At 33.3% G+C, this 23,578-nt stretch overlaps 2 protein-coding genes and 1 non-coding gene across 3 annotated transcripts; 1 reads left to right on the top strand and 2 right to left on the bottom strand.

Moving 5' to 3' along the window:
* Positions 1–290: 290 nt before the first annotated feature.
* Positions 291–487, bottom strand: LOC145118211 (U2 spliceosomal RNA). The gene has a single exon (XR_013713176.1). It is a non-coding gene; the product is annotated as a U2 spliceosomal RNA (small nuclear RNA).
* Positions 488–6,749: 6,262 nt separating this feature from the next.
* On the bottom strand, positions 6,750–8,142 carry LOC145115836 (putative glutathione S-transferase). Its single transcript, XM_079052191.1, has 2 exons — positions 7,768–8,142; positions 6,750–7,240 (listed from the first exon to the last, which is right to left on the bottom strand). The coding sequence occupies exons 1-2, from the start codon at positions 8,086–8,088 to the stop codon at positions 6,890–6,892; spliced, it is 672 nt and encodes a 223-aa protein (XP_078908317.1). The 5' UTR covers positions 8,089–8,142; the 3' UTR covers positions 6,750–6,889.
* A 2,782-nt stretch (positions 8,143–10,924) lies between these two features.
* Positions 10,925–16,592, top strand: LOC145113297 (3-dehydrosphinganine reductase TSC10A-like). The gene is made up of 4 exons (XM_079049407.1): positions 10,925–11,034; positions 15,208–15,523; positions 16,072–16,219; positions 16,321–16,592. The coding sequence occupies exons 1-4, from the start codon at positions 10,925–10,927 to the stop codon at positions 16,590–16,592; spliced, it is 846 nt and encodes a 281-aa protein (XP_078905533.1).
* Positions 16,593–23,578: the final 6,986 nt, after the last annotated feature.

The following is a 23,578-nucleotide window of genomic DNA, read 5'->3' on the forward strand; positions in this document are numbered from 1 at the left end:
GACCTTAATGTGTAACAGCGTGATTATAAAATATATATTTAAATAGTTAACCTAATTTTATATTTAGATTTGTGATTTTTTTTAGCATTGCATCGATCTCTCATACTTGTAACACCAAAGAAACATGGTTGCATCAAACAAGATTGTAATCATGTGGATAATTGAAGGACTCCAAATCCACATGTTGACATAATAGCTTGGATAAAACAGCAGTTGTTACAAATCCATGGGAATTATCAGAATCACAGCTAACAGTTAACAAAAACAAAACATTTAAAACTTATGGATTGGAGGGGTGAGCCAGGCCTTGGCAGTAGTGTAAGACCAAGGCGACACGTGAAGAACCCCAGCAGCAAGCTACTGTAACGGGCCTTCTCCCATAAAAAATAAGATTAATATCGAGTGGGCCGATGGCCCACATATCAGATATTAAACTGATAAGAACAGATACTACACTTGATCTTAGCCAAAAGGCCGAGAAAGGTATGATTATTCTATCCCTGGGCTTCCTCCTTTATACTCACCTCACTCTTCCCTGCTTCCTTCATTCAGTCGATGTGGGATATGAATGCTGTGCTTCCTTTACTTTACTTGTTATATATATCCAAATAAAAACTATACACCATACTTTTGTTTAATTTAATCTTTGCAACTTCCATCACACAAGAAACAAAATTTCATGGAGATAACCATATATTACAACTCTCGACTTGACTACAGCCTATATATATTATCGCCAACTAAAGATGATCAAACTTTAACTACAATGAAAACGGATCAAATGAGTCCCAATCTTGAAACTCGCTCAATCTATATCTTTTAAATACAAATTTGGACCGCGTAGTTCTTATAATCATATTTAAAATACTAAATATTGGTAAAATTATAGACACACAAAAACTTCTATATCTTATCTATTATCAATGATATTGTGCTAGGTGAAACTATTAAACCAAACAAAATAATAATATTATTATTTTATCATTGCTATAACCGATATTACAACCACACGTTCTCAACAAATAATCAATAATGTATATTGACTCTTTACTCGACTACTATCACCCGTTTCTTTTCCACGACGTTAATGGCATGTATGCTACGTAAATTCATAAAACTTGACAAAAATGTTATAATTGTTACGAGTAGGAGACATTTTGTATGCAAAATTGTAAAACTGTGAAAACTTATCTGCTTTATATTCCTAATAAAAAAATAACTAGTATGGGTAAACAACTGTGTTGTTATGCCGATTGTATCACATTTGAACAAGTATACCCTACCCCCCCCCCCCCAAAAAAAAAAAAAAATTAACGACATGACGGAATTAAATAAAAAGATTAGGATAGGATTACAAAATTAACGACATGACGGAATTAAATAAAAAGATTAGGATACGATTATACCTGTATGATGAGTCGGGATAGATTGATGATGGATTGTATGAAATGATTATATGACTATGTTTGGATAGGGCTCTGCTATTCAGAAATAGAACGACTATTTCAACAGAGGAAGAACTTTGAGATCAACTCAAGTCTTAAACACTCAAACTTAACTTGTTTATTTCATATGGGCAAAGGCCCTATTTATAGGCTCAAGAGAGCCGATTACATAATTGAGTTGCAATCGTTTGATTGCAATACGACATATATATTTACATTATAGCCCCCTAGACTATTGAGGGTTACACACTTTATTTCATTTCTAACCGACACTAACTTTATGACACATACAAACAATAATTATACAACCACAAATACAAATAATTCTATCGACACAATATTAATATAATCATTTCCACATTGAAAGGACAAGTGTCTTCACTAATGGCTTTTTACGTCATTGCTTGCGTCATTCCTCTCGCCACCGAAAGGACAGATATTTCTGAATGATGTGTGCTTTGGTCATGATTGACGTTAGTCTTCCATGAAAGGTGTTTCTTCGATATTTTCTTTACAGTGACTACAATTATGTCGTGGTGCATGCATGATGTGTTTACAAAGTTGTTTCTTGAGATCATCGGGTAATTCAGCTAGATGATGAGAAAGTTTTTCGAACGGTTGTTCGAAAGTTTCAATTGCTTTTAATGCTTCTGGAGTGATTTCACTGTCTGTTAGAGAATAGATAACGAAAGTTTTACTGGCATAATTCACTTTGACTCTTGATTTTTGATTTTTTCCGTTGCCTATGTGAGATGATGCTAGATAGACACCGGCTAGTGCAAAAATTAGATGATCTTGTGTTGGTGTTTCATGAGGTAGATCATCTTTTGTTGGTTTCGAGCCGTTGCTTATTCCCATATTTGCGAAAGTGATGCTTGGAATAAGTAATTGAGAATTTTCATCAAAAATTGGATAGCTTGAGTGCATCTTGATAAATAATCCTCGTTCTTGTTTCGCAAATCGTGTTTTGTAGTTTCTGATTATGGTTTGTACAGCGGATGGAAATTCACTGATGCAGTGGAGATTGGTGCCTTCTAAATAAATTGTGTCAATAAATCCATGGATAAAATAATCCCATAAAGTCATAGGATCTGATAAATCAGCTAGAAAAACTGTTTTGGGGCCTGGACGCCTGGCTACTGGATAAAATCCCATCAGAGAATGGACTTCAGTGTATTGAATGAGACTATCCCATAGTTTAGCAAATTTTTGAGTAGTTGGTTTTTTCATGGCTTCTTTTCTTTTGTTGATGGAATGGATTCAAGGGCAATTTTTGCGTTTAATTGGTTAAGAGACTTTGGGATGGATACAGGTTTTTGTGGGGTAAAGCTGGATATGGGTTTTTGTGGTGTAAGGAGAACTGTTTTTGAACATTCGACATTATCTTTTATGACTGCTTTGTATGCTTCGTTGTATGCGGCTTCTGCTTCATTTTTTGTTTTGTAACTTTTGTGAATGACATTTTTTCCAAGAATATATGAGTTGACAATTCTCCAATCGTCATATATTCCTTTGTTTTCTCCATTGAAAACCACATACCATTTCTTTATGTTTTTATGATCGGCTTGAAGTGGTGGATATTCTTCTTGGTTTGGTGTCATAGGTTGTTTTCTGTTTTATGTATTGTTTGTGACTGACTATCATCGGATGATATTTCTTGAATGTCTTCTTTTGGTTGCTTTGTTGTTGAGCTGCTAGCTGCCTCTTCTTTAGATACTGAATAAGATGATAGAATTTGTAGTGTCTGCTGTAGTTGCTCTTCTTCACGATTGACTGCTTCAAGCTGTCTAATTAATGATGCTTTTTGCTCCTGCTTCTGTTTGAGTTGGTGTTGTATTTGCTTCATGATTGCTTCCATGTCAATATGTCTACTGTCTGAATATTTACGCATTTTGGGTACCTGTATGATTGCTCATATTTGTTTGCTTTTATTATTTTAAATGATGATATGAAAATTTTCATATCAATGTATGCTTTTGGTGATATATTCATATCACTGTATGCTTTTGGTGATATTTTCATATCACTGTATACTTTATCATTGTTTACTTCAGATGGTATTTTCGTACCAATGTATGCTTTAGCAATGTATATTTTGGATGGGTTAGATATGAGGTTTCCCTCAAGTTCTAATCCCAATAATACTTTTTCCATAGGATCATGTATCTGCATCTGAATCAGAATCAGTTGTATATGCATAAATATATATATGTCTGAATCTATATCTGAATCTTCTATCGGTTCATATCCAAGATCATATGCAAATTTTAATAGGTTTGTTTCTTTTTCTTTTTTAGTCTTTTTTGGGCATTCATAAGCTTTGTGTCCGTCCTCTTGACATAGCCAACATTTACAATCTTTTTTATTCGATGGGCAATAATTTGTTTTAGATTGATATTTTTGTTTATATTGTTTTCTATTTCGAAAATATTTTCTTTTTCCTTGTTTATAATATTCTTTATATTTAGGTTTATAGGTTTGTTTTTTCCAAATTTTCTTTTTATATTGTTGTCTTTTATTATCTTTACAACCATATTGATTAACTTTATTAGAAAGGATGTCACAACATAAATCAATTTTTGCGTCTTGTGTTGTTTTTTGTTCTAAGCATTTCTTTTGCATCCGTGCTTTTAATATGCTTATTCGTGCTCCTAGAGTGTCTGCAATTTTATTTTGTTGTAAAACTTCTTGAAAATCTTTTATTACACTTTGGCTTACTAATGATGGTATTTTTTTATAAAACATATCTAATGCTACCTTTTTTCTAGTGGAATCTAAATTATAATAATGTTCAGAATATTCGCATATAAACGGATCTAGATAACACATATTACAAATTCGTAGATTAGTTAAATGTCATAATGATTCTAATTGAAAAGCTTCTTGTGATACTTTATCTTCAATTTGTTTTCCTATGAATTCCTGAATAAGACGACTTAATACATTTTTAAATGTTTCCATAGCATCAATAGTAGCTATCATCATTGTTTCGGTTTCATCGAGAGATGAGAGAAAACGATATGTGTTAGCTTGTGTTTTATGAATGATATAATTAAGAAAATGTGTTGGGTGTAAATTTCTTAATTCTTCAGTTAATTGAATTTGTACTCCCATTTTATTACTCCATTCTTGAATTTTCGCTTCAGGATTTTGATCACAATCAATAAAAAGAATATCTGAATTTGTTGGAAATGTAAATAATTTAGGTATGTATTGAGGAGGTATTTTTTCCCATTTATTTTGTTTATTTTTAACCATTCCTTGTCTATATAAAAAATTTTCTTCTAATGAAGGTGGTTCATAAATATATTGACTTTGATAATCATCTTCAACATATGATTGTTTTCGTTTTAATCCAAAATTATTTTGTGAATTTTTATATGGATTTGAATATGGGTTTTCATCATCGGATGAAAAATCATATATTACTTCTACGTCATTATTATCTGAATTATTTTCTATTTCTGTATTATTTTCTTGAATTTCGGATGGAATTTCCGATGCTGCAAATAATTTAGTTAATGTTTCTACTTTTTCTTGTAAAGTTTCCATTTTAATAAATTGTGTGTATTTTGTAAATGAAATCTTTAGTTTCTTTTTACTAGTGGAGTAGTTATTATTAGTGATTTTTCTATTTTTTGAAACATATTTAACAAATTAATCTTGTTATTTTATCTTCAAGGTTTTTTATTTGTTCTTGTTTCCAATTTATACTATTATCTATAATATGTATTGCTTCAATATTAGAAATGCAATTAATTATCGATATATTAGAGTCTATTTTTAGGTTTAAAAGAAATTTTTTAGATTGTTTCAGTGTTTTACGAAAAAATTTTAATTCTTGTTTATTTGTATCTAGACTTGAAAACTCATGATTATAATTCTATAAGAACAATAATTTAGTTGTGTTTTGGATCAAAATTACGATAAAATTTTATAGTTTTAAAAATGATAGTGATAGTAGAGTTTATCATGACTATTAATTTTTATGATGATTTTGATCATAGCGATGAACATTCATATTCATAATAATGATGATGCATGACAAATAAAGATGAGTATGATAAATGATATGTATTAATGTAATAACATTTATAATGATGTATGATGAATATTTTTTCTTATGAACGAACGGATGAATACTTATATTTATAATAAAAATGATAAGAACGAAACTTAGCTCTGATACCAAAATTAACGACATGACGGAATTAAATATAAAGATTAGGATACGATTATACTTGTATGATGTGTCGGGATGGATTGATGATGGATTGTATGAAATGATTATATGACTATGTTTGGATAGGGCTCTGCTATTCAGAAATAGAACGACTATTTCAACAGAGGAAGAACTTTGAGATCAACTCAAGTCTTAAACACTCAAACTTAACTTGTTTATTTCATATGGGCAAAGGCCCTATTTATAGGCTCAAGAGAGCCGATTACATAATTGAGTTGCAATCGTTTGATTGCAATACGACATATATATTTACATTATAGCCCCCTAGACTATTGAGGGTTACACACTTTATTTTATTTCTAACCGACACTAACTTTATGACACATACAAACAATAATTATACAACCACAAATACAAATAATTCTATCGACACAATATTAATATAATCATTTCCACATTGAAAGGACAAGTGTCTTCACTAATGGCTTTTTACGTCATTGCTTGCGTCATTCCCCCTCTGCGAATTTGGGAACTCAACTATTTCCCCGGTTATCCATTCACTTTATGTGGTGTGTAAGGGATGCCAATTTAGCACCCGTATATTAAAGCACTTTCTGTTTCTTGTGACAAAGTCACCATATCCATTTATTATGTAATAATGGAGTTATTATGTAATAATGGACCTGTAATTTTTGACAAAGAAGAAAGAGAAAGTGTGGGTAAATTTGAGTCTTACGTACTACCCTACTTTTGTCAAAGAGGCTGCCAACCACAAGACACGTTCAGAACAGATTGAATTTAGGCCACCAACTCCACTTTTACACATATGGTCCTTGAAGTATTGTGAATTTGTCATATTTAAAGCCATAATTCCACACCTGGAATAATGACAAAGTTAAGCAGTTATACAAACCTTTATGGTATAGAACCCTATATAGCTCGCCCTAGCCATCATCTTTCCCTCCCTCCTTATAACCTTCCTCCTCTTCTGTCGCGATCATGCTGACTCCCGCAGAAAACCCCAACACCAGCTTCTGTTTAGTGGATTCAAATCTCACAAATATGTAACCATTCCCATATATATATAGATACACATTGCAAAATGTAAGCATACCAAGAAATGCATCTGAAAACACAACTTTCATTATTCATACGAGACAAACACATCCAAGTGTTTTCTATCAAGAAAGCAAAATTATCAACAACACAAATCCGATACACGTGTTGAACAAAACCATCATGGCTTTGATACCTCAAAATTCTATTCACCGAGTTTAAATATTTTCCTAAAGTATTCAACAAAAGCAAGGACCTTTAGCGAATCAGGAAGAGTGTTAGACACACTCTTCTTGTTCTGAAAGCACCTTTTACCCCAAGCAATCAATTTTGGGAAGTCTTGTTGTATGTTCAATTTCCCATATGTTTCATAGGAATGAAACCATGAATGAAATGGTATCAAAGACAGATCAAGATACCCGAAACTGTCACCTCCGAAGTAAGGCTTGTCTCCAAGCTCTCCTTCAATCAGTTTAAGAGAATCCATGAACTCTTTCCTTGCTACCTCATGTTCTTCCCCTTTTCTTGTGTACAACTTCCACCCAATTTGGTATATCTACATTTCCTTATACAATGTTAGACAAAAGATTCGATAATCTAAGACCATTTCCCTTGAATACAAGATTTTAACAACATTGACTTGTTTGATAGGAAGTGCATTTCTTGAATATGTAGTCATGGATTCAAGAAAGAAAGAATCACGCATGCAAAGTTATACCCAAATTAAACCAAATGGGGTTTGAGTTGTTTATGTTAAGAAATGAAATCAAAACAAGAAAACACCCAAAACATTCTTCATGAGTAATTAATGCCATCTTGTGATTTTTTTTCAATTACAAGTTCTTGAACTGCCTTTAACACCTTACAATCACTGGAAATCACCACATGATTTCTGAATTGTTTTATAATGAAATATGTAGATCTGGGTTGAAAATTAGTCAAAACACACGTTCAAAAGATTTAGGACAACCAAAAGTAAATTGTTTACAATCGTCTTGAAGGAGGGAATCAAAACGTCAAACTATAAACCCTGATAAATATAATAGCAGTAGATAAAAAAAATCAAGAAAGGTCAAAAGTTACCTTCTTATCAATAAAGTCAGCCCAAAACCTCGCATGAGCTTTGTCGTAAGTATCAGAAGGAAACAATGGAGCTTTATCTTTCCAGACTTCATCGATATATTCAACAATGATGTTTGACTCGCAGATCGGTTTTCCGTTGTGGATGAGAACCGGGAATTTCTTGTGAACCGGGTTCATCTTCAAGAGAAGCTGACTCTTGTTCCTTAAATCTTCTTCTCTGTACTCATATGAAACACCCTTCTCAGCAAGCGCGATCATGACCTTCATCCCATACATGCTTGCCCATAAGTTCAGTAGAATCACCTCTTCTTCTTTCACCATTGTTGGGTTGTTGCAGGTATATTCACTACGTGTTTATCAGTTTATGAGGAAGTTTGTATGATATATTCGTAAAAATCGTGAGCCACGCGTTCAAGGGTGGGTTCAGGGTCGATCCAAACCAAAAAAGAGGGCCCTACAATTATAAAAAAAACTCTCACTACTAAAGTTAAATTCAAAGATATTGACGCATCAAGTCTCACTATTCCTATACATTCACCAACTAAGCGATATTTCCACAAGGTCAAAACCGATGTCGACTGTCGACTGGTCGATTCTTCATGAACTCGATCCATTATTATCATTGAAATTGTATATCTTAAAGTAGCTTTGCAAGAGCAGTGATTATTTTTTACAAATTTTTGGTCCTACACATAAGAATACAAACACGTTATATAACACACAAAATTACAAAACTAATAAAACAACAATACAATGCAATTGCCAATTAATAAATAAAAATATTAAATCGTTAACACCATGAAAAAGATAACAAACATCAATAAAATATTCAATTAATTGTAAATATGAATTTGTAATATGTTTCATTTCATCAATGACTAGAATCTAAAGAAAAGTCATATAAAAGATAATTGACACACGGTTTATGTTAAAGAGTAGGAAAAAAAATAGAAAAATAAAAATTATCCGTGGGTATGTAGAACTGTGTAGCTGTAGACCGTTAAAAAAATCTTAAATTTATACCCCACGTTTATGTTAGAAGATATATTTTGAAAGACCGTGATATCAATAAAGGCCAAAAAAATATACTCCATAAATACTATAACTTCGTATTGATTAAGATAGATTGTGGAGCTCTTTTAAGTTTTTGTGTTTGAACTATAAATATTGTTGGTGTAGACGGTTAAAAAAAAGTATCTAAGCAGGAAAAGAAAAGCAAGATCATTGTGGCTACGAATAAAGACATAAGATCACTATTGGAATTAAATGAGTGTCATACAATTGGCATATGATGTTCAAAATTTCAAGTTGAATGGATGAAATTTTGAGACAAAGTTATATAATGAATATTAAAGATGTGAGATGGGATCGGATTAGGATCTTAAGATCCTAGTCGGGATCGTAAATTCCCAATATATATTTTGTTTTAGATGGATCCTGGAATTCTTTTTTGACTTGTAATATCTTGAAATCGTCAGTTTTTGAGAAAATAATAATAACATAAGTTAAAAACTTAACATATTGCAATTGATGGATGACATATTGCAATTGTGAATTTTAAGGCACCGTCAATGGATTGTCATACGCGTTCAAGGTATGATGAAATGATTTAAACATCAAGTATTATTTAATAACTACAATTTGATATTGGTATGATATTCTTCATTTTACATTAATGATAAATATGGATATGTGAGTCGTGAGACATCCTTGGGTGTTGTTGCAATCGTCAAAAAGGGCATCTTACCTTAGGGTTAATTAATGGAAATCCATCACAGGACCTTCCTCTGTAATTTGTATATATATAGTCACATTCCTAAAGATAAGATTATATGTACTTAAATGTGGATTTTATATATTTAATTAATTAGATAACATGTTAATTGACTACAAGCATACATGATCATTGATAGGGCTTGCAGTCGAACTTAGTGAGACCCACATATGAGGAGGAGTCGATTAGATGGTGGAATGAGGCTAATGGGTACCTTAATAGTGGAATACATTAGGAGATTGTAAGGGGTTTTGTGTGTATGTTTTCATAATATTTAGTTTATGATTGTCTATCAAAAATAAAGGGGACATTAATTGGAGGCTACATATATTGCCTTTCTTGAACGTATAACTCTTATTTGTTGGGGATTGTGGGTGGCCCAAGCACATAGGGATATTTAGGCTATGGGTTTTCAAAACCGTTAAGCGGTGGCGGAACATAGTAGGGGCTGGGGAGGTCAAGGCCCCCCTTCTTTTTATCCTAATATGCATAATGTATATAAGTTATTTATATAAATTCATTTCCAATCAACTACTCGATTAAGGGGCTGTTTGGCAGGATCTGAATTTTTAAGATCTGAATTTTTAAGAGGTCTGAATTTCTAAAAGGGTATGAATTTTTACATGCTGTTTGGTTGGAATCTCTGAATTTTTGTGTTGCATGATAAAAATGACCATTTTACCCTTCTATATCATTTATTTCAATTACAACATTGTACTTTCAACATTTACATTTTTCTTATTAATACATTGTACTTGAAAAACTATAACCAATTCTAGCATTCTAATTTCAATTTAATCTTAACAATCATAGAATTAAACATACATTACTTCACCAAAATCAGAAAATCTAACATACCTTTACTTCACAAAAATCACAAAATCAAGGTAATTGACCTGTAAGGAAAGGAGTCCATTTTCTTATTAAGATAAGGAATGGGAAATGTAGAATTCAAGGTAATTGAAACATATCCATGAGAATACAACAACAACACTTCGTTCATGCTTCAGCCAATTTTCTATCAATCTACATCATTAGTTAATTACAATGCAATAACCAAATAAGAAACAAAAAACATCCACCTCTAATCCATACACAAAACCTACAAATCACATGAGCAATTACCAAATCATAAACCAAAAATGACCTAATCTGAATCCAATCCTACATCAGGTCATTTGGGCTATTAAATGAAAGAAAATCGAAAATAAAAACCTACAAATCCAAAATCGAAAATCAAGAATGATGAGAATGATGACAATAGGGAACCGATCGGTGGTAGAGGGGAGGATGGATGTATAACATAAGGTATGAGTATTATTGGGATAGGAAGCGACGGGAAGATGTTGAAGCACCAGGTCGGAGAGAGACAGGAAGGCGACGATGGCTAGGGTGGCAACGGCAGTGTCGCTGGAGAGGCTGGCAGCGGTGGTGTCGCTGGCGGAGGGAGGCAGAAGGAGCATTGAAGATCGGAGTGGGAGGAAGAATGGGCAGTAGTGTCGTGGAGTATAAAGAATAGAAGAGGGATACGCATGTCTTTTTTTATTTCAGACATGGTCTGAATTTTTAAGAGTTTATTGATTAATTAAGAGGTTTTTATTAAGATGCTATCAAACATGCTGAATCTGAAAAATTAAGAGTTTGCCTCTTAATTTCTCAATTAAGAGGCTACCAAACAACCCCTAACCTTTCTATCACAATAATTTCTAAATTCTCTATAAAAATATATTAGAAACACTCAGATATATTGTGCTTTCTCATTCTTTTACGTTTACATAGTATTTTATCAATAATAAGTTATCACGACAGAAATTAAAATTGTTTGGTTGATTTAATGCATCAACATATAAATGGGTAATCAAATGAATTACCTTCTCGTTTCTTTGTATATATGATTTGAAAAATTAAAATTTTAAATTCTACTTTTATTCTTAATGTTTTATAAATTTTTATTAGAATATAGGTTTATTAATCCTATGATAAGTTCAAATAATTTCAAGTAGTAATCCAATGATGTCATTTACTGCTAATGAGCTTTTTCACTATGGCGATATATCAATTAGTAGAAAAGTTCTAAAATTTTTACAATGATAATGAAAAATTACTATGTAAGATGCAACTTTAATATTAGGAGATTGACATCATTCAACATGTATATTATAAATAGTCTACATCAATTTAAGTATTATATCAATAATTAAAGATTAGAAGAGCAACTACATTTAATCTTATTTGTTGAATAGTTAGCTTCATACTTACTCTCCTGATTTTTACTGCTACAATAGAGATATCATTCTAGCCTCATATAACACGGTTTCAGAATAAAAAGAAAAATAAGTTACACTTTGATGAACAAAGTAAGGATATCCTACTCTTCAAAAAAAAAGTAAGGATATCCTTATTAGTTGTCATATTTTTTTTTGACATATTATAGCTTTGGATAAAAATAAACATGCTTATGAGATAGTGTTTAAAATTTTAATTTCGGCCCCCTTAATTGTTGTATTGGTGTTCCGCCCCTGTTGTTAAGTTTTTGATATGATGTGTTGTATGTTTTCTGATGTATTAAACCAAAATATGTACTTAGATAGTTAGATATAGAAATGTAAATATTATATAAACTTGTTAAAACCATTACATTCCCGCACCATTTCTCAATCTACTAAAAATGTCTAAACATTTACAAATCAATCATAAACTTAGGGAATCAGGTAAAATCTCATTCGTCATTCCGCCCCCGAGTACCGGAAAAGCGATGAAAACTATTGTGTAGGCTCGACATGTACATGTCGAAAAGTTGTGTGTGGACACCCACATCATAAAAAGAGACGATATTCTTCAACAAATTTAAAACAATAATGAACGGATCAAATAAACAAAGAAATCAATCAATCAAACATAAACTACCAAATCCACATAACAAACTAAACTTCAGTCCTCATTTTTTCATCACATTCAAATAGACATTACGGAAAAAACAAATTTGGATCTACGAGGAAAAACCAAAATTCCCTTACTAGTAGCTAAATCTCCAAAGGAAAAAAATAGATGAGTAGGTAGTGTATGTATTAGAGTATGTACACATTGTATTTTGCTATAATTTCAATTTAACTACGACTAACTATATATATATATATATATATATATATATATATATATATATATATATATATATATATATATATATATAACTTGTTAGGGGTGTCAAACCCAACAAATAATATGGTATAATAGACTCCAAATATACTGTTTCAATGCACTAAAAAGTAGTACAAAATAAGCAGGATTGATCCTCAGAGACACGGAACAAAAGTCTATACCTCTTTGCACAAGGTACTTTAGTCACAAAAAGGGGGGTTTGCATGCAAAATCTGAAATAATGTAAATAACAATCTACTTTGAAAACATGCAGAAAACGAAACAGATTTTTAAGCAAGTTGTTGAAATGATTCTTGTTTTAGTTCTCAATTTTTGTTATTTAACTTGATTTTGACTTGATGTAATTCATGATTGAAATTCTAAGTTGGTACTGAAAGATATTAAAATGTTTTAATACCTCTCGCTTGCCAAATTATCTAACCAAAACACGCTCTTTGACTAAACCTAGTTTTACTAATTCAACCTAAACACGCTCCTAGATTGTATTGAAAAAGTGCATTTTCTTTTGTACAAGCTTCCCACCAATGTTCCTTTCTTCTCATATGCTCGGAAGTGTGAAACATGTGATATACGTTCTACAATAAGAAACATGTTGTTTGTTACCAATCATTAACTTTATACAACGATTAGGTGCCCTAAAAGTTAATTAACTACACAAAAATTCAATTCATATAAGTAGTCAATCAAACATAAATCAAATTCAAGGATTCTAGTTTAAACAAGAATATAATCACTAAAATAGAATCATAAATCAAATATCAAGCCATATGTTTCAATTCAAACAATCAACATGTATTGAACAAGAACTGGAAATTAGGGTTTCTTATCTACACATGGATAAGAACAAATCAACCAAAAAATGGAATTTGAATTGTTTAATGCTTACAAATGGAAATAAAGAATTATTTGCAATGATTTGATATCTTCAAAATCTCCCAAAATTCCCTACGATTTATCCTGATTGCTTACATGTTTCATACCACTTACACGAGTCATAGTAGTTAACAATCAGTCCCAATATTATAAGGTCAAGTCCAAGTCCAAGAGGATCTTTTGACAGCCAAGTAGTTTTCCTAGTTGTATTGATTTATGCAACACATGTTGCTAGGGGTGTGCGCGGTACGGTTTGGTGCAGTTTTAAGTCAAAACCGTAGACCGTATCGTATATGCGGTTTGATACTTTTGGAAACCATAAACCGCACCCGGAAGTGCTAAACCGCGTTATGCGGTGCGGTTTAGTGTGGATGGTTTTGCGGTTTAAGTGTGGTTTATGTGGTTTGGTAAATTTAAGTTTTCTCTAATCAATTCAAAACTATAACACAATAAAATTTATTTTATTTTATTTTATTTAACTTCCGTTTAAAAATTAATTTTTGTTCATTTTTGTCTATTTACAACAAAGTTTTGGTATTTTACACATAATTCTTAATAAACATTGTTTCATTAAATTAAGGACATTAGTATGTTATAGCATGAAGCTTCACAGTAAAATAATGTTCTTTGATTTTTAATAACTCTACTAAATCTTTCGTATCCAAAATATTTACATATAAAACATAATTTGAAAAAATATAATTGTACTTCTATTATACTTTAATAACAAAATCGGACATAATGCTTACAGTTATACTAAATACTAATTATATCAGTCGAACATAAAATGTGTGATCTTATTTAATATATATATATATATATATATATATATATATATATATATATATATATATATATATATATATATATATATAGAGGAATAATCATTTGAGAACTCATATATTCCCGAGAACCCGAGAACTAAAAGTGGACCATTAGACCAAAACTTTTAAGGGCTGAGATTTTTAATGGCAATCTGGTAATTAAGAAAAGTCTGAATGGTGTATATGGGTTTTTAACAAATATCACAAGGATAAATCAGGTATTAGATTATCACGTCCCTAAACAATCAGATCTAATACTCTCTCTCTCTCTCTCTCTCAATGTATCGTATTCTTCAACAACATCCTCCCTCTTCGTCGACCACCTCCCTCCTCCCTCCAACAACCACCCTAACTCTGTCAACAACCACCGCCTTCATTGAAGATCCCTCGATGATTGATAGATTGAACAACGCGGTAGTTGCGTCATTCGTCCCACTCGAAGTTCTGTGCCCTAATAAATCAGCCAGAGGTCTGATCGCTCCGGGCCTCCCGATTCTCCTTCACCTCTGATCTTCCGATCTTGAAGACGTGATTCAGAAGTTTAATCACGTCAGCGTCGACGATAGCGGCTTTGTTAATGTCGTTGATTGAGGTCTGATCGCTCCGGTCTCTGAGCCAAAGGACGAGTCGATGTTCGGAAGCAGCAACACTATCCGTTCAAATCCAGAGTCTGTCCGACCTCGATGATGAGCGACTTTATCTCGTTGATCACAGATGAGTTTGATTGTGGTCCAATTGGTGTTTGATTTGGCAATGGAATCGTTTTTTTAGTTCAATTTTGTCATGAGATAAGCTTTGGTTTTTAAATAGGTATATGTGGATTGGTTTGAGCTTCAATGATCGACCACCGACGGTGATGGCGCCGCTGTTCCCCGGATGTGATTACGAGCATATAATTGTTAAGGAAGCAGTGGATAGTGTAGGTCCAATCGATGTTTTAGTTTGTAATCAAGGCGTGTTTGTTGCTCAAGAGCTTGAGAATCAGGAGATGAAGGAGATTAGAGACATGATTGAGATAAATCTGATCGGGACTTTTAATCTGGTTAAGGCGGCGTTGCCGGCTATGAAGAGCCGGACTGATCGGAAGCCAGTTTCGATCGCATTCATGTCATCTCAGGCCGGTCAGGTACATTCTGTCAGTGTGTGTGTTCTTCAAGCTTTGTTACTTTCAGGCCGATTAAGTAGTAATGTACGATATTTGCCACCACACAGCTAGGGTTTATGAATTGAAATTGCGATCTTAAATGGGTAAATGGCTTGGTGATGGAAGTTGCTTGTACAAATTGTTGCAATTAGAACATTTGTTTGGTATCTTTTGTTCAATTGCTAATGAGTTGATAGCATATGTGCAAGAATATGACAGCTAGCTCTCAAATCTTATGAATTTTCTTACAGTATTGGCAATTTGAATATGCTTTATCTATACAAATGGTCATTCTACTTTGTGTAAAGATCTTCATAAGCATGTATATACAGGCATCTTCTAAGTTGTATCATTGGCTGCTTTGAAGACATCTGCTGTGTGGTTTAGGGATATGCTCTCAAAATTCTTGTACAAACTACCTCATAGATACTCTACACTTTAAGCTTATCAACTCCTAATATTTCTATTCTTTTTTTTAATGCTTTGAAGGATCATTATATTAAATTTCTTGATAAACTTTTTATTTTTAGGTTGGCATTTATGGGTATACATCATATTCAGCTAGTAAATTTGGGCTAAGGGGTTTAGCAGAAGCTCTGCAACAAGAAGTGATTGCTGACAACATTCATGTTTCAGTTATCTTCCCTCCAGACACAGACACACCTGGTCTTGCAGAAGGTTCTAGAAACTGCTGCTCTTTGCATTTTCATTTGTGTGGATAAAAATGGAAAAAGAATATTAAATTTAAATAAACATTTTTTTGTGGTTATTTATTACAGAGAATAAAAGAAAGCCACGTTTGACAAGCATCATAGCAGCATCATCAGGTGCAATGAAAGCGGATGAGGTGGCACAAAAAGCATGGAGTGGGATAAAATCTGGGAGTTTTTTTGTCCCATGTAATTTGGAAGGATTCATGTTGTCAGTAGCTACTGCTGGTCTTTCCCCTCAAAGATCATATCTCATGGCTTTTGTTGAAGTTATTTCAGCTGGTTTGATGCGTGTTGCAGGGTTGTGTTTTCAATGGTCATGGTATGTAATTCATATGTGATTAACATGTAAGTTACATGTGATTCACATGTAAATCACAAGTGAATCATATATGAATTACATGTGATTCACATGTAAATCACATGTGATTCACATGTAAATCACAAGTGAATCACGTATGAATTACATGATTCACATGTAAATCACAAGTGAATCCCATATGAGTTACATATGAATCACAAGTGATTCACATATGAATTACATGTGATTCACATGTAGATCACATGTGAATCACATAAGAATTACATGTGATTCACATGTAAATAACGTGTAACTCACATATGAATTACATGTGATTCACATGTAAATCACTTGTAATTCACATATGAATCACATGTAAATCTTATATGATTTATGCATGTGCATTTTTGTGAGTGTTCTTGCATTAATCAAATTTTTTTAATTTTCTTGTAGATTTTGAAGAATTTGTTGAAAATATTGAAGAGGTGAAAAGTGATAAATTGAAGAAAATATGAAAATCTTGATATGAAGAAATGATAACATTGTGAATCTTAGTAGCATTTTTTATTTTTTATATTTTATTTTGTATCGAATAAAATACTTGTACTATTATGTTTATAGATTGATTAATAAAAATGAGATTTTTTATGATTTACTTACGAATATTATAGTATAAGAAATATGCATATATTCATTTGAAAAAAATATGAATATATGCACCTAAAATGTTGATTTTTTTTTTTGTTAAAAAAATTACAGTTTTTTTTTAAATATTCTAGTTTTTTTATATAAATTTACTGATTTTTAAAAATTATATTTTTTTAAAAAATGCAGCTCTATTAAAAAAATTACAGTTTTTTTAGAAAAAAATGCAGTTTTTTTTGAAAAAGTTACACTTTTTTAAAAAAAAAAATTGCAGTATTTTAGAAAAAAATGCAGTTTTTTTGATAAAATTACAGTTTTTTTTTAAATTACTGTTTTATTAAAAAATTTGTAGTTTTTTTAAATATAGTTTTTTTTTCAAAAAAAGTGTAGTTTTTTTTTAAAAAATTGCAGTTTTTAAAAAAAAATTCAAATTTTTTAAAAATTTATGCTTTCCAAAAAAGTTAAAAAAATCTGTAGTTTAAAAAAAAACGAAAATTATTTTTTTTATAAATAAATCCAAAATTTTGTTTTATAATGTTAATTTGAGAGCTTTTTATTAATATTTCCAATAATACAAAAAATTAAGTGGGATTGGTATGATGACGATCATGCCCTTAATGATTTGATTTTGATCCAACGCTCCACCTTTAGTTCTTAGGTTCTCGGGAAACTATGAGTTCTCAACCGATCTCAACCCTATATATATATATATATATATATATATATATATATATATATATATATATATATATATATATATATATATATATCACATGTATGTAATATTATCATGTGGTGTGGTGCAGTTTAAACTATAATTTAGTAATTAAAAACTACAAACCGCACTACATAGTGCGGTTTGAAGAAATTACGAACTGCTGACTGCACCACGATAGTCATAAACCGTATTATGCGGTGCGGTGTAGGCGGTTTGTGTGGTTTATGCGGTTTGATGAACAACCCTACATGTTGTTGTGGAATTGTCCATTCTTCTTTTTCTAACTCTTTTATATTTAGTCCTTGCATAACTCCTTTGAAGTTCTATTCGCAAGGGCGCACTTTCAAAGTATCAGAAGATGTACTCATGCTTAAATGTCGACCTGACGCGACATACCAAGATGGTGTTCACAAGGAGGGTGTACTATGACATAAACAGAGGAGTACAATCGTGAGGGAAGAGTACATATCTACATGTTTAAGTTATTTACTTGACCTAACTCTTTATATTTTTGTCCTTGACTTTTCTACTGTTGGGACATCTCACAATCTATTACCGCGAGAGGCTTCTATGGTATTTTTCTGGGGACTGTTGTAAACACGCAAGGACCCGTAAGTATAGTTAGAAACTATTTCCCCAAGCAAGGTACAGAAAGGAGTTTTTAAAGTGCTTAAAGGTTCAAGTCACTGAAATTTTATATTCCTTTTATGTTATTTTGGAATTTCAAATTTGGTTATAATTGAGCATTTACAAACAATAAGACCGGTCGTAAGTTCCAAAGTCCAACCTATACCTATTATTATGCTTCGGTGTTGAGAACTTCTTCATTTTCTGTTTTGCACGAGTAGCTTCAGGGGACGTGTTCATATATGATTATATTGCTTTTTAAATTTATATTGAAAAACGAGCAAGTCAAATCTCAAATCATACGATTCACATACCGACTCGACTGTTTTTAGAAGGTTAGGATGTCTTGGATTGGATCTTTTTTTTTTTAATGAAATGCAAACTAAGAATAAGTTGAAAAAAAAATCTTTTTGCATTTTTTTTGTGATTTACAATGCGAAATGCAAAGGAATTTAAAAGATTGAAAATATTTTGTGATTTTCTTTAGATGCTTTGAAATGGATGCACTTAAAAAAATGAAAATAAGAAAAGCAAAATATTTTTGGGTTTTTTAAATGTTTTTGATGAAATGCATGAGGAAACTAGAACCTAATATACAAAGACTCATTCCCAGGCTTAAGATTAAGCATCATCCTCGATGCTCGGAGAGGGTAGGGCAACCTACTGATTAGACGGAGGATGAGGCGGAGATTGACCGCGGGGGGTCCAACACCGCAATAAATGAATAACCTCAAAATGGTTATTTTGTATTATTTGTGTCAATTGTTGAATGGAGGTGTTTCTTGCAAATAAATCAACGTGAATGTCAGCAATAGATTGATCAATAAGATCAAAATGCCTCATGTATGTGTCATGGTACTGAGTCACCCGACGGGTGTAAATGTAACGTCTCTACCGGGGAAACGGAAGTAGATCCCCTAAAATGGGAGGATTAGAGTGAGCGGGGGAACAGAGGGATCAGCACAAGCTTCGTCTTCGTGGTCGACGATCATCCGCTCAGGAGCTCGCGAGATGGTATCAGCAGGAATATTATTTGATAATAACCACCACTACTAGAAAACAACCCTTTAATGACACGCAATGTGTTTCATAAAGGGTCAGATGACACGCAAATGCATGTCATTAAAGCCCCATTCGTAAAGGAAGATGACACACGTTTGTGTGCCATAAACTTATGACACGCATTTTATGACACGCATTTTATGACACGCAAACTGTGTGTCATCTTCATTTATGACAGGGGATTTAATGACACGCAATTACAGTACACATTTACAACTTATTTTACGACATGCTTTTTTGCGTGTCATAATTTTAAGTTTTTTAAAATATATATTGTTAGGAAATAAAGCGGATAACTAGCAAAACTATAAGCACACAAGACATAATATTTACGTGGTTCGGTCAAGGTGACCTACGTCCACGGGCAGGAGGGTCGTATACTTTTATTTTAGAGCTCTCAAACAGAGGTTACAAGTACACACACACACAGAGAGATTCGCCTATCACTCTAGAATTCAAGATAAAAAATGACCTACCATGCATCCCTATTTATACTTTAGGAATGAGGCCTAAAACCCTAATGGGCCAAGCCCATTGGCCCATATGCCCATGAAAGGTGTCAACCAATCACAATCCTCCATGCAACATCTTCTGGAACATTCTTGAGCATTATCATCTTCTAGGTATACTTGGATCAACATGGCACAACAAAGGAATCAATATGGCGCATCATGTACTAAGATGGTCCACGATGACGCAACTAAAGGCTTTTGAGCATTCTAACACTCCTAAGGTGTACATGCAACCCTAGAAACCTTGGATCTATGTTTTCTCTATTATGCATGCAAACTTTCATTTTTCCAAGGTTTCATCCTAACTAGCATATCATAAGGTATATGTAATACAAAAACTAGTAGAATGACATACCTTTTCTTGTAGCTTGATTCCTTAAGCCTTTAAGAGCCTAGCACCCCAAGTGTGATGCCTCAAATGCTTCACACAACACTACCAACAAATGGAATAACTTGAGAGAAGAATCCTTGCACTCAAAATTCGGATATCCCTCTTTTCCTATCACTTAGGTGCCAATTTTTGTAGCCTTAGGGTCTCTTATATAGTGTGGAAACTAGGGTTACACATGTAAACCCTAATGACCTTCCATATCCCTCATGCTCCATGGGTTAAAACCTCCATGGAGTATCCATGGGTCACCACATGGGTTTAGCCCAACATGAAGAACTATGGATCATTAGCCCACCTTGTAAGAATGAATTATTTACCAAATCAACCCCTTATATTTAATTAGTCTCTTTTGATCACAAAATTAATTCCAAACTAATTCTTGATCAATAATAATTAAATATTATGATTTCATATTAATATATTAGAACTTATAATATATTAATAAATCATAAATATCCTCTTCTCAAAAGTCCATCCTTGTTTCGGTGTCATGCAACCCAAATGGACCATGCTACTCTCGGGTCAAGTACATACCAGTTATAGTTATGGGATTAGACACTAAATCCAACAGTCTCCCACTTGGATAAGTCTAATAACTATAACTCCAAGTACGACTTAGAACACCGACTAGCAATCATAGCTCTTAAAAGCCTCTGTCGAAACGAGACGCTCCATTTTAGATGAGTGATCATATAATCCTGTGTTCAGGATATCAGCCGGACAAATACATGGAACAACATCATAATTATTGTCCAGCAGTTTGTTTCCCGATTTCCGATTTGTTTGGCATAGAACTTAATCGAACACATCAATTTATTTCTGATTGGGCCCGACACATAAGTCAAAACAAAATCATCGAGGGGCCCAAGATATCGCTTTTAATCCTCCAAGGACTAAAAGGAACAGATAAACTTCGACAATATATGCTTGTACTAACTATTCATCAAATTTTACACAACAACACGTTTTATAACATGGAGCTACCAATGCGTTTTCGTACTATCAATGTACAACCAATTAATAGTCAACAACTCATATATCTAGGTTTGAATACTTATATGATATTATCGTCTCACGATCACTCGAGATAAATTCCATGAAGTGATACAAGTGAGCGCGGGTTGAATCCAATACTCAGACCTTATGAGCACTCATGAATGTTGCAGCAAACTTGCTATATCTAATACCATTCAGACAAATTTACAAACCAAATTCATGATAGTCTTGATTCAATACCTACTTCCAACGTATGATTGAGTGTGGATAGTTTGAATAATATAATTATTCTGGAAGTCAAAACATGCAAAGTGAAACAATAGTAAATGATTGACACAAGACAGTACCATACTAGTAAATAAAAAACACCTTTTATTTAAACATCAAATGTCAATTACATATCAACTATTACAAGTTTCGAAATCTATCTAATCATTAAAACTAATATCATCCTTCAGCCCAATGCGCCTCACATGCTGTAAATGCTTAACCCTACTCAGTCCCTTCGTGAGGGGATATATTGGGTTCTCATCTGATGATACCCTCTTTGCCACGAGGAGTCCTTCTTCTATTCGATGTCTAATGAAGTGGTATTTTCTGTCGATGTGCCTGGATCTGCCGTGATCCCTTGGTTCCTTGGCTAAGGCAACTGCACTCTCGCTGTCACAGAAAATCTCCATAGGCTCCTTTATAGCTGGTACAACTTCCAAGGTCTCCAATGAAGTTCTTTAGCCATATTGCCTCCTTCGCCGCCTCACTTGCTACTATGTACTCTGATTCTCAAGTTGAATCAGCTACTGTCTCCTGCTTGGAACTTTTCCAAGTTATTGCTCCTCCATTCAGGGTAAAGACCCAGCCCGACTGAGAGCGGAAATTATCCCTGTCTGTCTGAAAGCTAGCATCGCTATACCCCACCACTCTCAAGTCATCACTCCCATCGAGGGTAAGGACCCAGTCCTTAGTCCTGCGCAGGTACTTGAGAATGTTCTTTACTACAGTCTAGTGAGCCGTGCCCAGGTTCCCTTGATATCTGCTGACCATGCTCAAAGCAAAGGCCACATCAGGGCGAGTACAAGTCATAGCATACATGATCGCGCCAACAACGGAAGCATATGGTATTTGATTCATCTCAGTTATCTCAGCCTCTGTACTCGGACTCTGAGCTTTACTCAGTTTGGCATTGCTCTGGATCGGTAAGTCACCTTTCTTGGAATCCTGCATACTGAATCTTTTCAGCACCTTATCCAAGTAGGTACTCTGACTAAGTCCAATTAGTCTTTTACTCCTGTCTCTCAATATCCTTATCCCAATAATATAGGCAGCTTCTCCGAGGTCCTTCATAGCGAAACACTTCCCAAGACAGGACTTAACCTCCTGCAAGGTTGGGATGTCATTTCCTATGAGTAGTATGTCATCCACATACAACACCAAAAAGCTAACTATGCTCCCACTAGCTTTGCCATATACACAGGACTCATCCTCGCTTCTCGAAAAGCCAAACTCTTTGACTTTCTCATCGAAACAAAGATTCCATCTGCGAGATGCTTGTTTCAATCCATAAATGGATTTCTCAAGCTTACACACTCTATTAGGGTACATTGCATCGACAAAACCCTCTGGCTGAATCATGTAAACATCCACAACCAACTTTCCATTAAGGAAAGCGGTTTTGACATCTATTTGCCATATTTCATAATCATGAAATGCAGCAATGGCTAGCATAACCCTAATAGATTTAATCTTTGCTACTGGTGAGAAGGTCTCATCATAATCAACTCCCGGAGCCCTTCGCAACCAGTCGTGCCTTATAAGTGTGTACCTTCCCATCCATGTCGGTCTTCTTCTTGAAAATCCATTTGCACCCGACTGTCTTACGACCCGGTACATTGTTAACCAAGTTCCAAACTTGATTGTCATACATGGACTGAATCTCGCTGTCCATAGCCTCATTCCATTTAGCAGACTCGGGGCCTGCCATGGCTTCCTTGTAGTTGTTAGGTTCATCCAAATTTATCAATGTGCTATCACTGATAAATGTATCACCCTCAGATGTTATATGAAAAGCATATAACACA

The sequence above is a fragment of the Lactuca virosa genome, chromosome 5, assembly GCF_052849685.1.
Source record: "Lactuca virosa cultivar CGN04683 chromosome 5, Lactuca_virosa_CGN04683_v6, whole genome shotgun sequence".
Taxonomy (NCBI): domain Eukaryota; kingdom Viridiplantae; phylum Streptophyta; class Magnoliopsida; order Asterales; family Asteraceae; genus Lactuca; species Lactuca virosa.

Excerpts from the sequence above, each read along its gene's own strand:
- LOC145113297 (XM_079049407.1), top strand. The coding sequence starts at position 10,925 with ATGGCTAGGGTGGCAACGGCAGTGTCGCTGGAGAGGCTGGCAGCGGTG. Across the intron at positions 11,035-15,207 it reads AGTGGGAGGAAGAATGGGCA|GTATATGTGGATTGGTTTGA; the intron begins GTAGTGTCGTGG and ends GTTTTTAAATAG. Across the intron at positions 15,524-16,071 it reads TGTCATCTCAGGCCGGTCAG|GTTGGCATTTATGGGTATAC; the intron begins GTACATTCTGTC and ends TTTTATTTTTAG.
- LOC145115836 (XM_079052191.1), bottom strand. The coding sequence starts at position 8,088 with ATGGTGAAAGAAGAAGAGGTGATTCTACTGAACTTATGGGCAAGCATG. Across the intron at positions 7,241-7,767 it reads CTGACTTTATTGATAAGAAG|ATATACCAAATTGGGTGGAA; the intron begins GTAACTTTTGAC and ends AAGGAAATGTAG.